General features: G+C 45.4%; 1 protein-coding gene across 1 annotated transcript; it reads right to left on the reverse strand.

Annotated features, from left to right (window-relative positions):
* Window positions 1–1,460: 1,460 nt before the first annotated feature.
* On the reverse strand, window positions 1,461–19,087 carry ntng2a (netrin g2a). Its single transcript, XM_049577743.1, is given in 15 exon segments — window positions 1,461–1,851; window positions 1,937–2,026; window positions 2,102–2,245; window positions 2,412–2,561; window positions 3,154–3,228; window positions 3,503–3,580; window positions 5,422–6,519; window positions 9,815–9,838; window positions 9,919–10,091; window positions 10,413–10,648; window positions 10,988–11,133; window positions 14,668–14,899; window positions 14,901–14,927; window positions 18,849–18,934; window positions 18,937–19,087. Coding segments are annotated over 15 exon segments (2,841 nt in total). The 3' UTR covers window positions 1,461–1,720.
* Between the last annotated feature and the right edge of the window lie 737 nt (window positions 19,088–19,824).

Here is a 19,824-nt window from a genome sequence, read left to right on the forward strand (position 1 = left end):
TTCTGTTCCCTTTTGTTCTTGTTCCTCTCACCTTGTTCTGTTCCCTTCTGTTCTTGTTCCTCTCTCCTTGTTCTGTTCTGTTTGCTTCTTGTTCCTCTCACCTTGTTCTGTTCCCTTCTGTTCTTGTTCCTCTCTCCTTGTTCTGTTCTGTTCTGTTCTGTTTGCTTCTTGTTCCTCTCACCTTGTTCTGTTCCCTTCTGTTCTTGTTCCTCTCTCCTTGTTCTGTTCTGTTCTGTTTACTTCTTGTTCCTCTCTCCTTGTTCTGTTCTGTTCGCTTCTTGTTCCTCTCTCCTTGTTCTGATCTCTTCTGTTCTTGTTCCTCTCTCCTTGTTCTGATCTCTTCTGTTCTTGTTCCTCTTACCTTGTTCTGATCCCTTCTGTTCTTGTTCCTCTCTCCTTGTTCTGATCCCTTCTGTTCTTGTTCCTCTCTCCTTGTTCTGATCTCTTCTGTTCTTGTTCCTCTTACCTTGTTCTGATCCCTTCTGTTCTTGTTCCTCTCTCCTTGTTCTGATCCCTTCTGTTCTTGATCCTCTCTCCTTATTCTGTTCCCTTCTGTTCTTGTTCCTCTCTCCTTGTTCTGTTCTGTTCTGTTCTGTTCTGTTCGCTTCTTGTTCCTCTCTCCTTGTTCTGATCTCTTCTGTTCTTGTTTCTCTCTCCTTGTTCTGATCTCTTCTGTTCACTTCTTGTTCCTCTCACCTTGTTCTGTTCTGTTCAATGAGAAGGAGGAGGAGGAGGTGGAGAAGGAGGAGATGGTAGAGAGGGAGGAGGAGGATGATGAGGAGAATAAGAAGGAAAAGACGGAGAAGGAGAAGGAGGAGGGGGTGTCTCTGCTCTCTACTCCTGGTTTGGTGTAGTTTAGTCCATCGATCTAAAAGTTGCAGTTGACGTCACTGACTGAAAATATTGATGAATAGTGAGTTTGTTTGTTTGTTTATTGGGACGTTGTTTAATTACAACATTGAAAACATATAAAACAATAATCAATAACCTGAGTCAGTAAATACTGATTGATTATTCTACTGGTCACAAACTCATGACATCACACTGTTAGTCTGATGATGATGATGATGATGATGTCAGGAACTCTTCCCCCTGTTTTCACTGCTGCTGAGTCACAGAGTGTTTCCAGTCATCAATCAAGACAATCAAGAAGATCAAATGTCTGGCTGTGTTTCTTCAGTTCATCAGCAGGTGGAGCTGTTTCACCTCAACAGAGTCTTCATCAGTGTGTGTGTGTGTGTGTGTGTGTGTGTGTGTGTGTCACAACAAACACAAACTGTAAAAACACAAAGTCCAAAACTACAACACAGTCTGTCCGTCTCCACGGCAACTGTCTGTCAGCCACTGAGGACCAATCATAGCACAGCGCTGAGGTGAGGCAGTCAGTCCATCCAGTGAGAGAGGAGATTATTGTTTGTCCATCCCTCAGCTGTGTCTGACAGGAAGTGTTTGTGGCAGCACGGCGACCAATCAGAGACTGTTATTATCTACACCTGACGAAAAGGAGGTGGCTTTGTGACATCATCAGTGTCATTAAACATCTAAACAGGAAGTCCTGAGAAATGTGTCCACATCATCAATATGTCTTCTTCTCTTGATGTCACTTCCTCCTGCAGACCATCACACTTCCTGTCTGCAGAGAAAAAAGTGTGATATCACTTCCTATTCCAACAGCTTCAGTTTAACATCCCTCCCTCTGTGATGTCACCAGTGGGCGGGGTCAGCAGACGGTGGAGGAGATGAGACCAAGTGTGAGCAGGAAAAGGTGTGAGGTCACAGAGGCGGCGGAGCCCTCGGTGTTCTCAAGGCAGCCGCCCTTCTTCAGACAGACCCTCCTCTCACAAAACGTACCTGCAGACATCATCACACACCTGAGCCATGACATCATCCCACACCTGAGCTGTGACATCATCACATACCTGAGCTGAGTGTTTACCTGTGAAGGCGTCGGGGCAGACGCAGCGCTGGAAGTCAATGCAGGTTCCTCCATTCTGACAGATCAGACGCTCGTCATCACAGACATTCTCTGAGGCAGGATTGATCGATTATTGATTATTGACTTTATTGATAACAGGAAGAGGAGGTGTCTCCATGAATTTACCTGTGCAGCTGACTCCGCCCCCTCTCCAGGTGTATCCCGGCAGACAGGAGTCACAGCGCCTCCCTGAGGCTCCAACTTTACACTGACAGAGACCAGAATCACTGCAGTGAGGAGACACACTGCCCTCAGTGTCACAGCTGCACTCTGAGGAAGGACAGTGACATCATCAGTTCACTACATGCTCTCAGAGTCAAGGAGTCAAGGAGTCAAGGAGAGGGGAGTTGCTTCTTGTGACACTTATGAGGAAACGACCTCTCCTTCCTCTTAAGAGCTGTGTGTGTGTGTGTGTGTGTGTGTGTGTGTTACTGACCTACACAGATGTTCTCATGGTCGAGTGGCAGCGAGGAGTTCCTGTAGTAACCGAGGCGACAAAACTGACAGTTCTGTCCTCGCGTGTTGTGTTTGCAGCTCACACATGTGACCACATTGATGAAGTCGATGTAGCTGCAGCACTCGCAGTCTGACACACACACACACACACACACACACACACACACACACACACACAGATGTCAGTCGTACAGTGTGAAAAGACATCTGTACTTACAGAGATGTTCTTTCTAACAGAACCTCAGGAGGACTGTAACGTTCTTATGTTTCCTCTGATCGTCAGACAGAGAACATGTCATTATCTTCAGGCTGAAGTCAGGTCAAAATTACTTTGTTTATTCTTCGGTGGCCATATTGTTTTTGTTTCATTCACAGATTCCTTCTGTCTGTCTGCTGTGACATTATCATGACAAGTCAGTGACATCACTGTGTAACAACAACCCCACCCAGATAAGAAGCCCCACCCACATCACATGGAGAAAATGACAGACAGATGAGAGACATGAACTTTGATGAAGATAGAAACAGGGGAGGAGACATGCCTGTGTCCTCATACAACCACGGAGTCTGTTTACAGGGGAGAAGTCAGTATACATGGGACGGGTCTCATAAGGGGGAGGAGTCTGTTGATAGAGGAAGGGTTTGAACAAAGGGGGGCGGATCTATATTAAAGGGGCGGACCGGTGCAGGTGGAGGTGTCAGGATGTCGGAGATTGTCTTACCCTGAAAGGAGATGTAGGCGATTTTGGAGAGCTGACTGAACTTTGGTCCTCCTGGGATCAGAATCTTCTGGGTCGCTTAGGACACAAAATAGACTGTGTGTAACCATGGCAACAGGTAGGGACAGCACCGCTACCGTATCACTCACATATCAGGAGTACTACTACTAACTAATATTAACTACTAACTGCTGCTGTTACTGCAGCTGTCCACTGGGTGGCAGCTCTACGACTAATCATGTACCTTTTTTCTCGTAGCCTTTTTCATCTTTGTCCTTCTTTCCTTCTTTCCTTTCCTTTTTAGTTTCCTCTTTTGTTTCCTTTTAGTTTCCTCTTTCCTTTCCTCTCCTGCTTCCTTTTAGTTTCCTCTTGAGTTTCCTCTTTGCTTTCTCTCTTGTGTCCTCTCTTGTTTCCTCTGTGGCCTCAGTGACTGTTTGGGTTCAACACAAAGAAAAAGTTTAACATGTGCTGACGATCTGAATAACAGAGTTTATTACAGAACAGTCTGATCCATCTGACTATGTCTGACTACAGCTGGAATTCATCTGACTTCATCTGACTACGCCTGACTACAGCTGGACTTCATCTGACTTCATCTGGACTATGTCTGACTACACCTGACTACAGCTGAACTTCATCTGACTATGTCTGACTCTGACTACAGCTGGACTTCATCTGACTACAGCTGACTACAGCTGGACTTCATCTGACTACATCTGGACTACAGCTGAACTTCATCTGACTACATCTGGACTACAGCTACAGCTGGAATTCATCTGGACTTCATCTGGACTACGTCTGGACTACAGCTGGACTTCATCTGGACTTCATCTGGACTGCAGCTGGAATACAGCTGGACTTCATCTGGACTTCATCTGGACTATGTCTGGACTACACCTGGACTACAGCTGGACTTCATCTGGACTACGTCTGGACTACAGCTGGACTACAGCTGGACTTCATCTGGACTTCATCTGGACTACAGCTGGACTACAGCTGGACTTCATCTGGACTTCATCTGGACTACGTCTGGACTACAGCTGGACTACAGCTGGACTTCATCTGGACTTCATCTGGACTACAGCTGGACTACAGCTGAACTTCATCTGAACTTCATCTGGACTTCATCTGGACTACGTCTGGACTACAGTTGGACTACAGCTGAACTTCATCTGGACTACATCTGGACTACAGCTGGACTACAGCTGGACTTCATCTGGACTTCATCTGGACTACGTCTGGACTACAGCTGGACTTCATCTGGACTTCATCTGGACTACATCTGGACAAGAGCTAGGCTTCATCTGGACTTCATCTGGACTTCATCTGGACTACGGCTGGACTTCATCTGGACTTCATCTGGACTACGGCTGGACAAGAGCTAGGCTTCATCTGGACTTCATCTGGACTACGGCTGGACTTCATCTGGGCTTCATCTGGGCTTCATCTGGACTACAGCTGGACTTCATCTGGACTACAGCTGGATTTCATCTGGACTACATCTGGACTATGTCTGGACTACATCTTGACTTCATCTGGACTACAGCTGGATTTCATCAGGACTACAGCCGGATTTCATCTGGACTACAGCTGGACAAGAGCTGGGCTTCATCTGGACTACAGCTGGATTTCATCAGTACAACAGCTGGATTTCATCTGGACTTCATTTGGACTTCATCTGGACTACAGCTGGACTTCATCTGGACTTCATCTGGACTACAGTTGGACTACAGCTGGACTACAGCTGGACAAGAGCTGGGCTTCATCTGGACTACAGCTGGATTTCATCAGTACAACAGCTGGATTTCATCTGGACTTCATCTGGACTATATCTGGACTACAGCTGGACAAGAGCTGGGCTTCATCTGGACTACAGCTGGGCTTCATCTGAACTACGTCTAGACTACAGCTGGATTTCATCAGGACTGCAGCTGGATTTTATCTGGACTACATCTGGACTATAGCCGTATTTGATCTGGACTATATTTGGACTACATCTGGACTATGTCTGGACTACAGCTGGATTTCATCTGGACTAAATCTGGGCTACGTGTGGACTACATCTGGACTACATCTGGACTACAGCTGGACTTGATCTTGACTACAGCTGGATTTCATGTTCTCATTTTTTGAATTGTTCTAAGATCAAGACTGAAGCTCAAATGCAGCCCAGATGTAAAAGTAAATTAGAAACAATCTCTAAATGATTAAATGATCATTTCAGGTATGTTGTTCACTGTGTTCTAATCTGACCAATCAGAGCCTTGGTACCTTTCTCCTCTCTTTGCCCTTCTGTCGTCTCTGGTTTAGACTCTTTGTTTTCCTCTGACCCTCCTTCTGGTCCACCAGCAGCTGAATCCTCCTCAGAAGACTTCACTTCCATCTGACCTGCAGAAGAATCTACTCCTGGTTTGTCTACTGCCTGAGGAGACTCTGGTCTAGACTCTGGACCAGGACCAAGGAAATCTGGTCTGGTTGATTCTGTTCCACCTTTTCCCGTTTCCTCTGTATCTGACCCTGCTGAGATAGAATCCAGTCCAGAATCTATTTTATTTGATCCAGGAACATCCTCCAATCCACGGGAATCATCTGGAGTTTTCCCAGGATCACCAACAGGCACTGGTCCAGAATCTGGTTCAGAACGTGGTCCAGGGTCAGCTGAATCTGGATCATCTGGAAAAGGGAAGGTGAAGTCGACAGGGGCCAAATCACCACTAGGGTCAGATCGATCTGAGGTGGTGATGATTTTGCCTGGAGCAGCATCACTTCCTCTTTCAGAAGAAGGCAACAAGGACTCTTCAGGAGCATCAGGAGGAGGTACATCAGGAGAAGATACCTCTGGAGCGGGCACTTCAGGAGGAGGTACATCAAGAGACAAAACCTTTGGGGAAGGTACTTCAGGAAGAGGTGCTTCAGGAGGAGGTACATCAGGAGGCAATGCCTCTGGAGCGGGTACTACAGGAGGCAAAACCTCTGGGGAGAGCACTTCAGGTAGTGATACATCAGAAGGGGGTACTTCTCGAGGAGGTACGTCAGGTGGAGATACGTCTGGAGGAGGTACATCAGGGGAAGGTACATCAGGAGATACATCAGGAGGAGGTTCCTCTGGAGGAGGTACATCAGGTGGAGGTACATCAAGAGGAGGTACATCACGTGGAGGTACTTCAGGAGGAGGTACATCAAGGGAAGGTACATCAGGAGGAGGCGTATCTATCAGAATGTCTGGAGTCCTAGAGGAGGGTGCCTCTGAAGGAGGTACATCAGGAGCTTCATCAGGTGGCGGTACACCAGGAGGTGGCACTGGAGGTGCATCAGGAAGAGGTACATCTGGAAAGGCTCCGTCGGGAGGTGGTACATTGATTGAAGTGTCTGGAGGAACATTAGGAGAAGTTGTGTCAGTTCCTGCTGCGGATGGAGCATCTCCAGCCTGACTGGGTGGAGTTTCCCCAGGTGAAGCCCCATCACTGGCTGGGGTTATTTCTTGGATGGTTGTTGTTGGGTGCTCCGGTTGACTTTGTAGTCCCATCACCGGGTAGGGTAGTACTGGTGATCAGGCTGGTAGTACCAGTCCCAGAGAGGTGAAGTCTGTGATGTTTGGTGAAGAGGTGGAGTCAAAGGGCAAAGTCACTGGGTCGGAAATAGACACCTCAGAGTCACTACTGCGACCTCAGTGGGGCTGTTGGTGGTGGAGTAACTGGTGGGACTGGTGGTGCTAACAGTGGTACTGGGAGTGGTGGTGTCGGGTACTGTGGGAGCTGGTTCGTCTCCAGAATCCAGAGCTGGACTGCTGGGTGGAGCTCCATCCGCTGCAGGTTCTGTTGAACTGCTAAAGTCTGGGAAAGTATCAGAACCTGCAGTACTGACAGAACTACTGATGGTACTCAAAACTGTAGCACCAGTGTCAACCACTGTGGTAGAGTCTATGCCTGGAAAGTCACCAGGATCACTTGTAGTGAGGGGGTAAGTTGTAGAACTAGTATCCATCATGATGGTACTGACACTGGGAGTAGTAGTACTCCATGTGTCAGTAGTAGTAGTAGAAGTACTGGGTGTATCTGTGACAGTCGGAGGGCTTGATGCGTCCGGAGTCAACTCGTACATAAAGACAGTCGTAGAACTGGATGTAGGCGGAGTGAGGTCAGTAGTGGAAGCAGTAACAGTACTGTCAGTAGAGGGGGTGTAATCAGTTACAGTATTAGCAGCAGTCAAACTGTCAGTAGGATTAGTGCCATCAGTGGTACTAGTGTTGGTTATAGTTGTGTCAATAGTTATAGTTCTATCAGTGGTCGTAGTGTCAGTCACTCCATCTGATGAGGCAGAGGGTCTATCAGATGCTGCTGAGTTAGAGTCACCAGCCGCTGTCAGAGAAGAAGAGTTAGGTCTCTTAGTGAATCTGTTCTCAGATCAGATACTGACTGAACTCTCTGCAGAACATCAAACATTTCCCTGAAACAAGAACCAGAAGAACCAACGAACCCAACAGAACCTTGGGTCAGCAGCAGACTCTAGGTTAAACTACATGTGATGATAATTAACAGTGGTACTGGGAGTGGTGGTGTCGGGTACTGTGGGAGCTGGTTTGTCTCCAGAATCCAGAGCTGGACTGCTGGGTGGAGCTCCATCCGCTGCAGGTTCTGTTGAACTGCTAAAGTCTGGGAAAGTATCAGAACCTGCAGTACTGACAGAACTACTGATGGTTTCAAAACTGTAGCACCAGCCAACCACTGTGGTAGAGTCTATGCCTGGAAAGTCACCAGGATCACTTGTAGTGGGGTGTAAGTTGTAGAACTAGTATCCATCATGATGGTACTGACACTGGGAGTAGTAGTACTCCATGTGTCAGTAGTAGTAGAAGTACTGGGTGTATCTGTGACAGTCGGAGGGCTTGATGCGTCCGGAGTCAACTCGTACATAAAGACAGTCGTAGAACTGGATGTAGGCGGAGTGAGGTCAGTAGTGGAATCACAGCACCACATGCTTCACTGATTCTTCACCCGCTCAGTTTAATCTCAGACGACCCACAGCCTCCATCCACTGGGACACTGGTGGAGGTTCTGGTGGAGGTTTTAGTGGAGGTCCTAGTGGAGGTCCTGGTGGTGTGTCAGTTTTATGAGTCTAAAATCACGTAGGAAAGAAGCAAGCACTCTCAAAATAAATCCCCTCGAAAGGTGCACGGCCGGAAACAGTGAAAAAGGGAAAAATGCCAGCACTCACAAATGTCCTTTTGGTACATTTGTGAGTGCTGGCATTTTCCCCTAGTTTTATGAGTCTACTCTGTCATTACAGAAACATCAGCAAGGATGATGATACCAGATGAAAAGTTCTGATGTCATCTGTCGAGGAGTCTGCTGCTGCCGTCACCTCACCAGGTCAGAACTGCCCAAACCCAATAAGCCAATCACGTGTCAGACAACAGTCTAACCTTATGGTTCTGTTCTGCAGAGAGTTCTACTGGGTTCTAATGTTCCTGTAGCCAAATCCACAAACTACTTTTGTTGGTCAGCGTTCCCACTATTTTCACAGAAACTTGGTTGAACTGTCACCAAATATCAAAGTTCTTCTGAGACACTTTGAGACCAGAGTTGTGTGAATTCAATCAGCAGTCAGTTTGTTCTATGACGACTGAGATCACTGTTGCATCATGTGGACATGTGTGTATGCTGTATGTTAGAGAAGCAATCTGTTGTGAGAATGGTGGAACGTGTTTGTCACTGACTTACAGGTTAACACAAACTAACACAGATTAAACACACACACCATCTGTCAGCATGTGTTAACTCCTCAGATTAACGCTTAGACTCCCAGCATGCACTCTGTTTTACTGACCCACTCATCCGACCAATCAGAGCACACGATGATGTCATATGACCAATCAGTCCTGATGTTCATTTTATTGTTGCTGCGAAAGTTTATTATGTGCTCACCTAGTGTTAAATGTTTTTTTATTCAGATCCTACTGTACTCCTATGTACACAGCACATCTGTGGTGGCAATATAAGAACAGCAGCCTGCGGAGACTCACTGTAGCCTACAGTGATGCCATGAGACTCCTCCTTTGTGTCCCAAGATGTATATATATATATATATATATTCTATTTTAACTTTAAGACCTGACCCAGATTTAAACCTCATGAACAGCCATATAATATTTATATTTTATACAAAACATTCATATTAAAGTTATTCTCTTGTTGTTCTGAGTTCTTATCTTTATGGATTTATGATCACGTTCTGTGTTAAAACTTTGTCCTGTTTGGTTTTTAACCCTCTGATCGAGCCAAAAACAAAAACTCTAATCTGATCCTCATCAGAATAATCCTGATGAACTAACTGACTGACTGACTAATGAATTAAAATTAATGAATTAAATAATTAATGAAATAAATAACAAACAAACTAACTAACTAAATAACCAGCTCCTCCTGACGTTGTGTTTTGAACATTTAAACCATGCTGAGTTCAGTGTTTGTGTCTTTTCTGAAAAGTATTTATTTATTTTGTATTTCCTGTCATAGTGACAAACATCACGTCAGCAGACAACAGGTGGATGTTGACAGAATAATATCTGAGGTGACATCATAAAACATCCCATGATGCAACACTGACCACATTATGGAGACACAGGTGAGATGAAATGAGATGACAGGTGAACAGTGATACTCACTGGTTGATGTTTCTGTTGCTTCACCTGAAAAGACATGACAGGTTACTGAGTGATTCTCACACTCTGCCCACTGTTGTCTGAGTGGCTGTGGTGTGTTCAGGTACAGGTGTTGGCGGTGCCTTTGGGCAGTGGCAGGTACGACGCCGGTCTCCAGGTGCGTGACCTGAAGCCCTGACGGCAGCGCTCACAGTCCTGTCCACTTGTGTTGTGGTCACAGTCACACTGCAGTGTTGCATCACGTAACACACACTGAGACGCGTGGAGGTTACACCTACATCTGCAGGACACACAGGACACACAGGTGGGTGAAGCTGGGTGATGGGTGTAGCTGGCTGGTGGTGGATGTAGTTACCTAGCAGGTACATTGATGTTGGAGATGGATATTTTAGCATGTTGTTGGGTGTAGGTGGTTTGTTAGGTGTAGCTGGTTGTTGATGGGTGTAGCTGAAAGTGGGCTGTAGTTACCTGGCAGGTACATTGATGTTAGACATGGCGAAGAAGTACTTCAACAGGTTGTGTGTAGCTGATTGTTGTTGGGTGTAGCTGGCTTTTGGGTGTAGCTGATTGGTGGGTGTAGCTGATTGGTGGGTGTAGTTACCTGGCAGGTATGTCGATGTTGGAGATGGCATAGAAGTACTTCAGTAAGTTGTCTCTCTGGACATAAGTCCCGCCCAGTGCTGGGCGGAGCAGTCGCAGGCGGAGGTTGGTGAAGGTGAAGAAGTCTCTCAGACCCTTCATGGTCTCCATCCGGGTGTAGAGGGCGTCCATGTTGATCAGCTTCGGACCAGCGAACACCCCGAACCGAGCGCGTACCTCGAACATCACGACCTTCTCCTCCTATTGGTCGAACACTCACAAGTAACATGCTGCTCTCCTATTGGTCGAACACTCAAAGGTAACATGCTGCTCTCCTATTGGTCGAACACTCAAAGGTAACATGCTGCTCTCCTATTGGTCGAACACTCACTGGTAACATGCTGCTCTCCTATTGGTCGAACACTCAAAGGTAACATGCTGCTCTCCTATTGGTAACACTCACAAGTAACATGCTGCTCTCCTGTTGATCACGTTTATTTCCCACTTTCTAATCATTGGTCAGTTTCTATAACAGGAAGTAGATTTACACCTGTGTACACTCCTCCTGATTTAACCAGTATCAATCCAGGTACCCACCTTGGCGCCGACCCAGCCGGAGTATTGCTCCGCACAGATGACCCGGGTCAGGTTACTCGGTGCCAAGTCAGAGACTCGTTTAGGAGACATGCCGAAGGTCTCGAGACAGTCGTCGGCGTAGTACTGATACGGCTGCCATGTCACACCTGGAACACATGGAGCAGCTGCTGTCAGGACATCTGTTACTAGGCAACACTGTCACCTGTCGTTACTACAGTGACATGGTGGCGGTTCAAGCCTCTGAACTAACAGGTCACATGTCACTGCTTCATGACAACATTGGTACAGTCTGATGTTCTGTGCTCTTTGACTGACTTCAATAAACAGTACAAAAACATCTCTAAGTCTGATGCTAAGTTTCGTTAGCATGACTACAAACAACAGGATGTGGCGTCCCTCACGGTTCCTCACTGGGCCCTCCACCTCTCTGCTGCTTCTCTGTAAAAACCTTCAGACTACACAAATACCCTAATACTTCTAATAGTAGCCCTGGGCTATTATTAGCTTAAATCACTGAACTTAACAGACCTGTATTAGAGACAGGTCTTTAATTGATACAGGCCTGTATTCAATCACTCAATCAATCAATCAATCAATTTTATTTATAAAGCCCAACATCATAAATCACAATTTGCCTCACAGGGCTTTACAGCATACGACATCCCTCTGTCCTTATGACCCTCACAGCTGATCAGGAAAAACTCCCCAAAAAACCCTTTAACGGGGAAAAAACGGTAGAAACCTCAGGAAGAGCAACTGAGGAGGGATCCCTCTTCCAGGACGGACAGACGTGCAATAGATGTCGTACAGAACAGATCAACATGATAAATTAACAGTAATCCACATGACACAGGGAGAGAGAGAGAGAGAGAGAGAGAGAGAGAGAGAGAGAGAGAGAGATGCAGGACAGATGGTAATGACAGTAGCTTACAACAACATTAATGAAAGTAATATTATAATTAATAATAATATATTAATATCTGGCAGTATACATGTGTGACAGTAATCATATGTGTATAATAACAGTAGAAGTATGACTAATGACTAATGATGGCAGCAGCGGCAGGAGGCATCTGGCAGGACCACGGCAGCAGCACAACCACACACGTCACACTGTCCAGGCACCGCTGTGATATGAGTTAATCTGAGAGACAGTGGAGCACAAAGGCTCCGGAGAAGAAGCCGAGTTAGTGACATCCAGAATGGCCGAGTTAGCAAGATGCAGTAATAGACTACGAGAGAGAGAGAGAGAGAGAGAGAGAGAGAGAGAAGGAGAGAAGGTGCCTGGTGTATTATAGGGGGGTCCTCCGGCAGACTAGGCCTAAGTCAGCCTAACTAGGGGCTGGTACAGGGCAAGCCTGAGCCAGCCCTAACTATAAGCTTTATCAAAGAGGTCTTAAGTCTAGTCTTAAATGTGGAGACGGTGTCTGCCTCCCGGACCGTAACAGGAAGATGATTCCACAGGAGAGGAGCCTGATAGCTGAAGGCTCTGGCTCCTGATCTACTTTTGGAGACTTTAGGGACCACGAGTAACCCTGCGTTCTCAGAGCGCAGTGTTCTGGTGGGATAATAAGGCACTATGAGCTCTCTAAGATATGACGGAGCTTGACCATTTAGAGCTTTATAAGTTAACAGTAGGATTTTAAATTCAATTCTGGATTTTACAGGGAGCCAGTGCAGAGAAGCTAAAACAGGAGAAATATGATCTCGTTTCTTAGTTCCTGTTAGTACACGTGCTGCTGCATTCTGAATTAGCTGGAGAGTTTTTAAGGACTTACTAGAGCTACCTGATAATAGAGAGTTACAGTAATCCAGCCTTGAGGTAACAAAAGCGTGGACCAATTTTTCTGCATCTTTTCGGGTCAGGATAGGCCTAATTTTCACAATATTACACAGATGAAAAAAAGTAGTCCATGAGGTTTGTTTTAAATGAGAATTAAAAGACAAATCTTGATCAAATATCACTCCGAGGTTTCTTACGGTAGTGCTAGAGGCCAGAGCAATGCCATCTAGAGAAACTATGTCATCAGATAAAGAGTCTCTGAGTTGTTTGGGGCCAAGAACAATAACTTCAGTTTTGTCTGAATTTAACATCAGGAAATTGGTGCTCATCCAAGTTTTTATGTCTTTAAGGCAGTTATGGAGTTTAGTTCATTGATTACTTTCTTCTGGCTTCATCGATAAATACAACTGAGTATCATCCGCATAACAATGGAAATTTACAGAGTGATTTCTAATGATGTTACCTAAAGGAAGCATATATAGAGTAAATAGGATTGGTCCGAGCACAGAACCTAGCGGAACTCCAAAACAAACTGTAGTACGTAAGGATGATTCATTATGAACGTGAACAAACTGAAAACGATCAGATAAATAAGATTTAAACCAGCTCAGTGCAGAACCTTTTAGGCCAATTAAGTGATCCAGTCTCTGCAGTAGAATTTGATGGTCAATTGTGTCAAACGCACTAAGATCTAATAAAACAAGTACAGAGACGAGTCCTTTGTCTGAAGCAATGAGAAGGTCATTTGTAATTTTAACTAGTGCTGTCTCAGTGCTATGATGCACTCTAAATCCTGACTGAAATTCCTCAAATAGATTATTATCATGGAGAAAATCACACAGCTGGTCTGCGACTACTTTCTCAAGGATCTTTGACATAAAGGGAAGATTAGATATTGGTCTATAGTTGGCTAACACCTCTGGATCCAGGGTGGGCTTTTTTAGTAGAGGTTTAATTACAGCTACCTTAAAAGACTGTGGTACATAGCCTGTTAATAAGGATATATTGATCATATCTAATATATGAGTGTTAACTAAAGGAAAGACCTCCTTAAGTAGCCTAGTTGGGATGGGGTCTAAGAGACACGTTGATGATGTAGATGAAGAAATCACTGCGGTCAATTCTTGAAGAGAAATTGGGGAGAAGCAATCTAAATATATATTAGGTTTTACAGCCGTGTTTGAGGTATTAGAGACAGGCCTTTAATACCTTTCAAACTGTTGTTCAGCAAAGATCAGGAAATATAATCAGTTTATTTGAACCAGTATAAATTTCACTTTTATAAAAATCAGGTTTTGAATAACAGATCAAATATGTGTTATGTTCCGACACTTGTTTCAGGTCACGTGACACAACACAACTTTATCCTGTTAGAATACTCAGAACCTGGACTCAAACATGTTTGATTCTTTTGAGGACTGTTACAGACTAAATATGAATAACTTACAGTGTAATCAAGGAACAGACACATAATCAGACTTTACGTCAGTCACAGAGGAAACGTAGAGTCACCACCTGTTCTGTCATCATGTCAGTTAATCTGAGTGACTCACGATCTTCTCTGGTTCTCATGGTTTCAGTAAAATGAACCGAGCTAATGATGTGTAGCGTCTCCACACTGACAAACAGTTTAAACATTTATATCCATATGTGTGAGCTAAACAGCTATCTAACGTTAGCTCAGGTGGGTTGTCAACCGTCCGGTTTTATACGTCCAGAGAACTTCTCTAAAAATAAACTGATGGTAAGAGACCAGGCCTCTAATAGAGACAGGCCTTTATTTGTCACTGGGCTGGTAAAAGAGACTGGGTATTTATTAGAAGTTTTATGGTAAACTTAACCACGACACATACCACTGATCAATCTCATCGACCTCCCCCCCCAACGGACCAATCACCTTTGTCCAGAGATTTCTCCAGCACCATGCTGGTTGGTCGACCATACTCGAAGGTGATGATGATGTCATCGACCACCTCCAGACTCTTGTTCCAGGACAGAGTGATGTTGGCCAATAGGGGCTCAGGATACCTGGACCATGTGACTGTTTGCCAATAGGTGATGAGCCCACCCCTTTCCCTGTCGCCCATCAGCTGAGGAGGGTGAGACAGGTCAGGACTGGACGTGACGCACCTCATCGCTGCACAGGTACGGGTTCTCCTGAGAACAGGAAACAGTCAGAGTTATAGGGGTTCTCCTGGGAACAGGAAACAGAGAGAGCGTTATACCAGTTCTCCTGAGAACAGGACACAGTCAGAGTTATACTGGTTCTCTTGAGAACAGGACACAGTCAGAGTTATACTGGTTCTCTTGAGAACAGGAAACAGTCAGAGTTATAAGGGTTCTCCTGAGAACAGGAAACAGTCAGAGTTATACTAGTTCTCCTGAGAACAGGAAACAGTCAGAGTTATACAGATTCTCCTGAGAACAGGGTTGTTCTCCTGACTACTGACTGTGTTCTACTGACTGTGTTCTCCTGATTGTGTTCTACTGACTGTGTTCTACTGACTGTGTTCTCCTGATTGTGTTTTACTGACTGTGTTCTACTGATTGTGTTCTACTGACTGTGTTCTCCTGATTGTGTTCTACTGACTGTGTTCTACTGATTGTGTTTTACTGACTGTGGTCTCTGATTGTGTTCTCCTGATTGTGTTCTCCTGATTGTTGTGTTCTACTGACTGTGTTCTACTGATTGTGTACTCCTGATTGTGTTCTACTGACTGTGTTCTCCTGATTGTATTCTCCTGACTACTGACTGTGTTCTCCTGTCTGTGTTCTCCTGATTGTGTTCTACTGACTGTGTTCTACTGACTGTGTTCTCCTGATTGTGTTTTACTGACTGTGTTCTACTGATTGTGTTCTACTGACTGTGTTCTCCTGATTGTGTTCTACTGACTGTGTTCTACTGATTGTGTTTTACTGACTGTGTTCTACTGACTGTGTTCTCCTGACTGTGTTCTACTGACTGTGTTCTCCTGATTGTGTTCTCCTGATTGTGTTCTACTGACTGTGTTCTACTGATTGTGTTCTCCTGATTGTGTTTTACTGACTGTGTTCTACTGACTGTGTTCTACTGACTGTGTTCTACTCACACAGCTCTCCCACAGATCTGAAGGTAACAATCTGGATTTAATAAAGAAGTTTCGTTTCTCTGTGACCTGTGTGTGTGTGTGTGTGTGTGTGTGTGTGTGTGTGTTTTACATTTTGTGTGTGTGTGTGTGTGTGTGTGTGTGTTTTACATTTTGTGTGTGTGTGTGTGTGTGTGTTTTACATTTTGTGTGTGTGTGTGTGTGTGTGTGTGTGTGTGTGTGTGTGTGTTACAGTGTGTGTGTGTGTGTTGTTTTAAGCCTGGTGTTGATCTGATCAGTGTGTCAGAGGTTAAACCTTTTAGCTGCCAACTGTCACACTGAACCAGACTGACCTCAGGTCTGATTATTGATCATGTGTGTATTGATCATGTGTGTATTGACCATGTGTGTATTGATCATGTGTGTATTGACCATGTGTGTACTGACCATGTCTTCTGATCGATCAGCATCTCTTCACTTGTGTCTGATGTGTGTTTTTTGGGGGGGAACTTGAACCTGATCAATTATTAAGAATGGATTTGTCACATATCAATAATTCAGACGTGTCTTCAGCGTCCCTCAGGAACAATTAGACAGACAGCAGGACAGTGAAGCTGCACCTCAGGACCCCCTGCCAACACACCAGAGGATGCTGAGAGGTCAGGACATGATTGACAGGAGTGTCTCTGTTTATAGAGGACATTATCATACTGTTAATGGGACACTTCTTATTCAGGATGACGACAGTCTCATAATGTGGACCTGTCCGTCTCTTCTCTGCTGCAGGTGGACTCTTTGACCTCCGAGATGTTCGCTCCGATTATTAAAGGACAGAAAAACACAGCTGACATTTAAAATCTGAGACACGTCTCATAGAGACACACTGCAGAGACACGTCTCAAAAAGACACACTGCAGAGACACGTCTCATAAAGACACACTGCAGAGACACGTGTCATAGAGACATAAATGTCTCTGGAGCCTTTGTGCTCCACTGTCTCTCAGATTAACTCATATCACAGCGGTGCCTGGACAGCGTGACGTGTGTGGTTGTGCTGCTGCCGTGGTCCTGCCAGATGCCTCCTGCTGCTGCTGCTGCCATCATTAGTCATTAGTCATACTTCTACTGTTATTATACACATATGACTATTGTCACACATGTATACTGCCAGATATTAATACATACTTTCAACATATTGTACCACAGTAGTCAGAACTATAACTATAATATTATTACTTTCAATAATGTTGTTGTAAGCTACTGTCATTACCTGCATCTCTCTCTCTCTCTCTCTCTCTCTCTCATTGTGTCATGTGGATTACTGTTAATTTATCATGTTGATCTGTTCTGTACGACATCTATTGCACGTCTGTCCGTCCTGGAAGAGGGATCCCTCCTCAGTTGCTCTTCCTGAGGTTTCTACCGTTTTTTCCCCGTTAAAGGGTTTTTTGGGGAGTTTTTCCTGATCAGCTGTGAGGGTCATAAGGACAGAGGGATGTCGTATGCTGTAAAGCCCTGTGAGGCAAATTGTGATTTGTGATATTGGGCTTTATAAATAAAATTGATTGATTGATTGATTGAAATTGTTAAAGACACACTGCAGAGACACGTGTCATAAAGACACACTGCAGAGACACGTGTCATAAAGACACACTCAAAGACACGTCTCATAAAGACACTGCAGAGACACGTGTCAAAGACACACTCAAAGACACGTCTCATAAAGACACACTGCAGAGACATGTGTCATAAAGACACACTGCAGAGACAAGTCTCATAAAGACACACTGCAGAGACAAGTCATAAAGACACACTGCAGAGACACGTCTCATAAAGACACACTGCAGAGACAAGTCATAAAGACACACTGCAGAGACACGTCTCATAAAGACACACTCAAAGACACATGTCATAAAGACACACTGCAGAGACACGTCTCATAAAGACACTAAGAGACACGTCATAAAGACACACTGCAGAGACACATGTCATAAAGACACACTGCAGAGACACATCTCACAGACACATGTCTCACAGACAGAGTGGACAGACACATGTCTCACAGACACACGTCTCACAGACAGAGTGGACAGACACGTCTCACAGATACACGTCTCACAGACACGTGTCTCACAGACAGAGTGGACAGACACATGTCTCACAGACAGAGTGGACAGACACACGTCTCACAGACACGTCTCACAGACACATGTCTCACAGACAGAGTGGACAGACACGTCTCACAGACACATGTCTCACAGACAGGTCTCACAGACAGAGTGGACAGACACGTCTCACAGACACACGTCTCACAGACACATGTCTCACAGACAGGTCTCACAGACAGAGTGGACAGACACGTCTCACAGACACACGTCTCACAGACACATGTCTCACAGACAGGTCTCACAGACAGAGTGGACAGACACACGTCTCACAGACAGAGTGGACAGACACATGTCTCACAGACACGTCTCACAGACAGAGTGGACAGACACATCTCAAAGACATGTCTCACAGACAGAGTGGACAGACACACGTCTCACAGACACATGTCTCACAGACAGAGTGGACAAACACACGTCTCACAGACATGTCTCACAGACAGAGTGGACAGACACACGTCTCACAGACACATGTCTCACATGTCTCACAGACAGAGTGGACACACTGCAGAGACATGTCTCACAGACAGAGTGGACAGACACGTCTCACAGACACATGTCTCACAGTAACATGTCTCACAGACAGAGTGGACAGACATGTGACATAAAGACACACTGCAGAGACATGTCTCATAAAGACACTCAGAGACGCGTGTCATAAAGACACACTGCAGAGACAGACAGAGTGGACAGACACACGTCTCACAGACATGTCTCACAGACACACGTCTCACAGACAGAGTGGACAGACACACGTCTTACAGAGACATGTCTCACAGACAGAGTGGACAGACACACGTCTCACAGACACATGTCTCACAGACACAGTGTCTCTCGGGGGGACTGACCAGTGTGCAGAACCTCTCAGGTGGGTTCCCACAGGTGATCCCAGGCGGGTCGACTCTGATCTGCATCACTTCCTTCATGTTGGCGGGCGCGGCTGACAGGCGTAGAACTCCCATCCTGGCCCCGCCTCTGAGCCACGCAGAGACCGACACACATCAAACTGACCGACGGCGTTCTGACACTGGGCTAACAGCGGCAGGAGGAGGAGGAGGGTGAGGAGACGAAGGAGGAGAGGGGACATGGTAGATTGATGATCAGACGGACAGGAAGTTCCCCTGGAGGTCACATCTCAAAGTCTCTGCCCACATTTTTAATCCACACGTTCAGTTCTGCTCCACCCTCTTCAAACAGGTGGTCGTCATGGATACCAACTGGTTAGCTCTCTGTCGTCATGGTTACCAGGTGATGTATTTCAGTCAGTCCTGTGGGAACAGTCCTAAAGATGCTCTGCCCACCGTCGTCTGCAACACAACAACACAAACAACTGTCAGATGAACCACAGCGAGAGGTATTCCAGGTTCAACAAGCTCTGAGTCTAATCCTGAACTCTGACTTGATTTAAAAAGCAAACACATATTGTCTTTTAATACAGGTTTAAATTATAATGACCTAATACAATACCTAAGAGGCGATTTGGCCTCTTGAAACGGACACCTAGAAGAAATATGCAATTTGCCAAAGCCAACCTTGCTCATTACACACTCATGAACGTTAGCTAATGTTAATACGTCTGCTGTAATGGCACTGCTCCGCTCCAGCTCCGTCTCCGTTGTTAGCAACACCAGCAGCCTCAGCCCGTCAACCGAGGCCGCGGCCCAACAGGTCAGTTATTTTGGAGCACTTTGCTGCCTCTTCTTGTAAAGATTTAAGGTTTTTTATTCAACTTTTTTCCACGCCATCCTTTCTTTTTACTGGCTTTATCCATGTTTTCTGTCTAATGGTCAAACTAGCCTGGTCTGCCATGAGTAATGACTGATG

The sequence above is a fragment of the Epinephelus fuscoguttatus genome, linkage group LG6 (genome assembly GCF_011397635.1).
Source record: "Epinephelus fuscoguttatus linkage group LG6, E.fuscoguttatus.final_Chr_v1".
Classification (NCBI taxonomy): Eukaryota; Metazoa; Chordata; class Actinopteri; order Perciformes; family Serranidae; genus Epinephelus; species Epinephelus fuscoguttatus.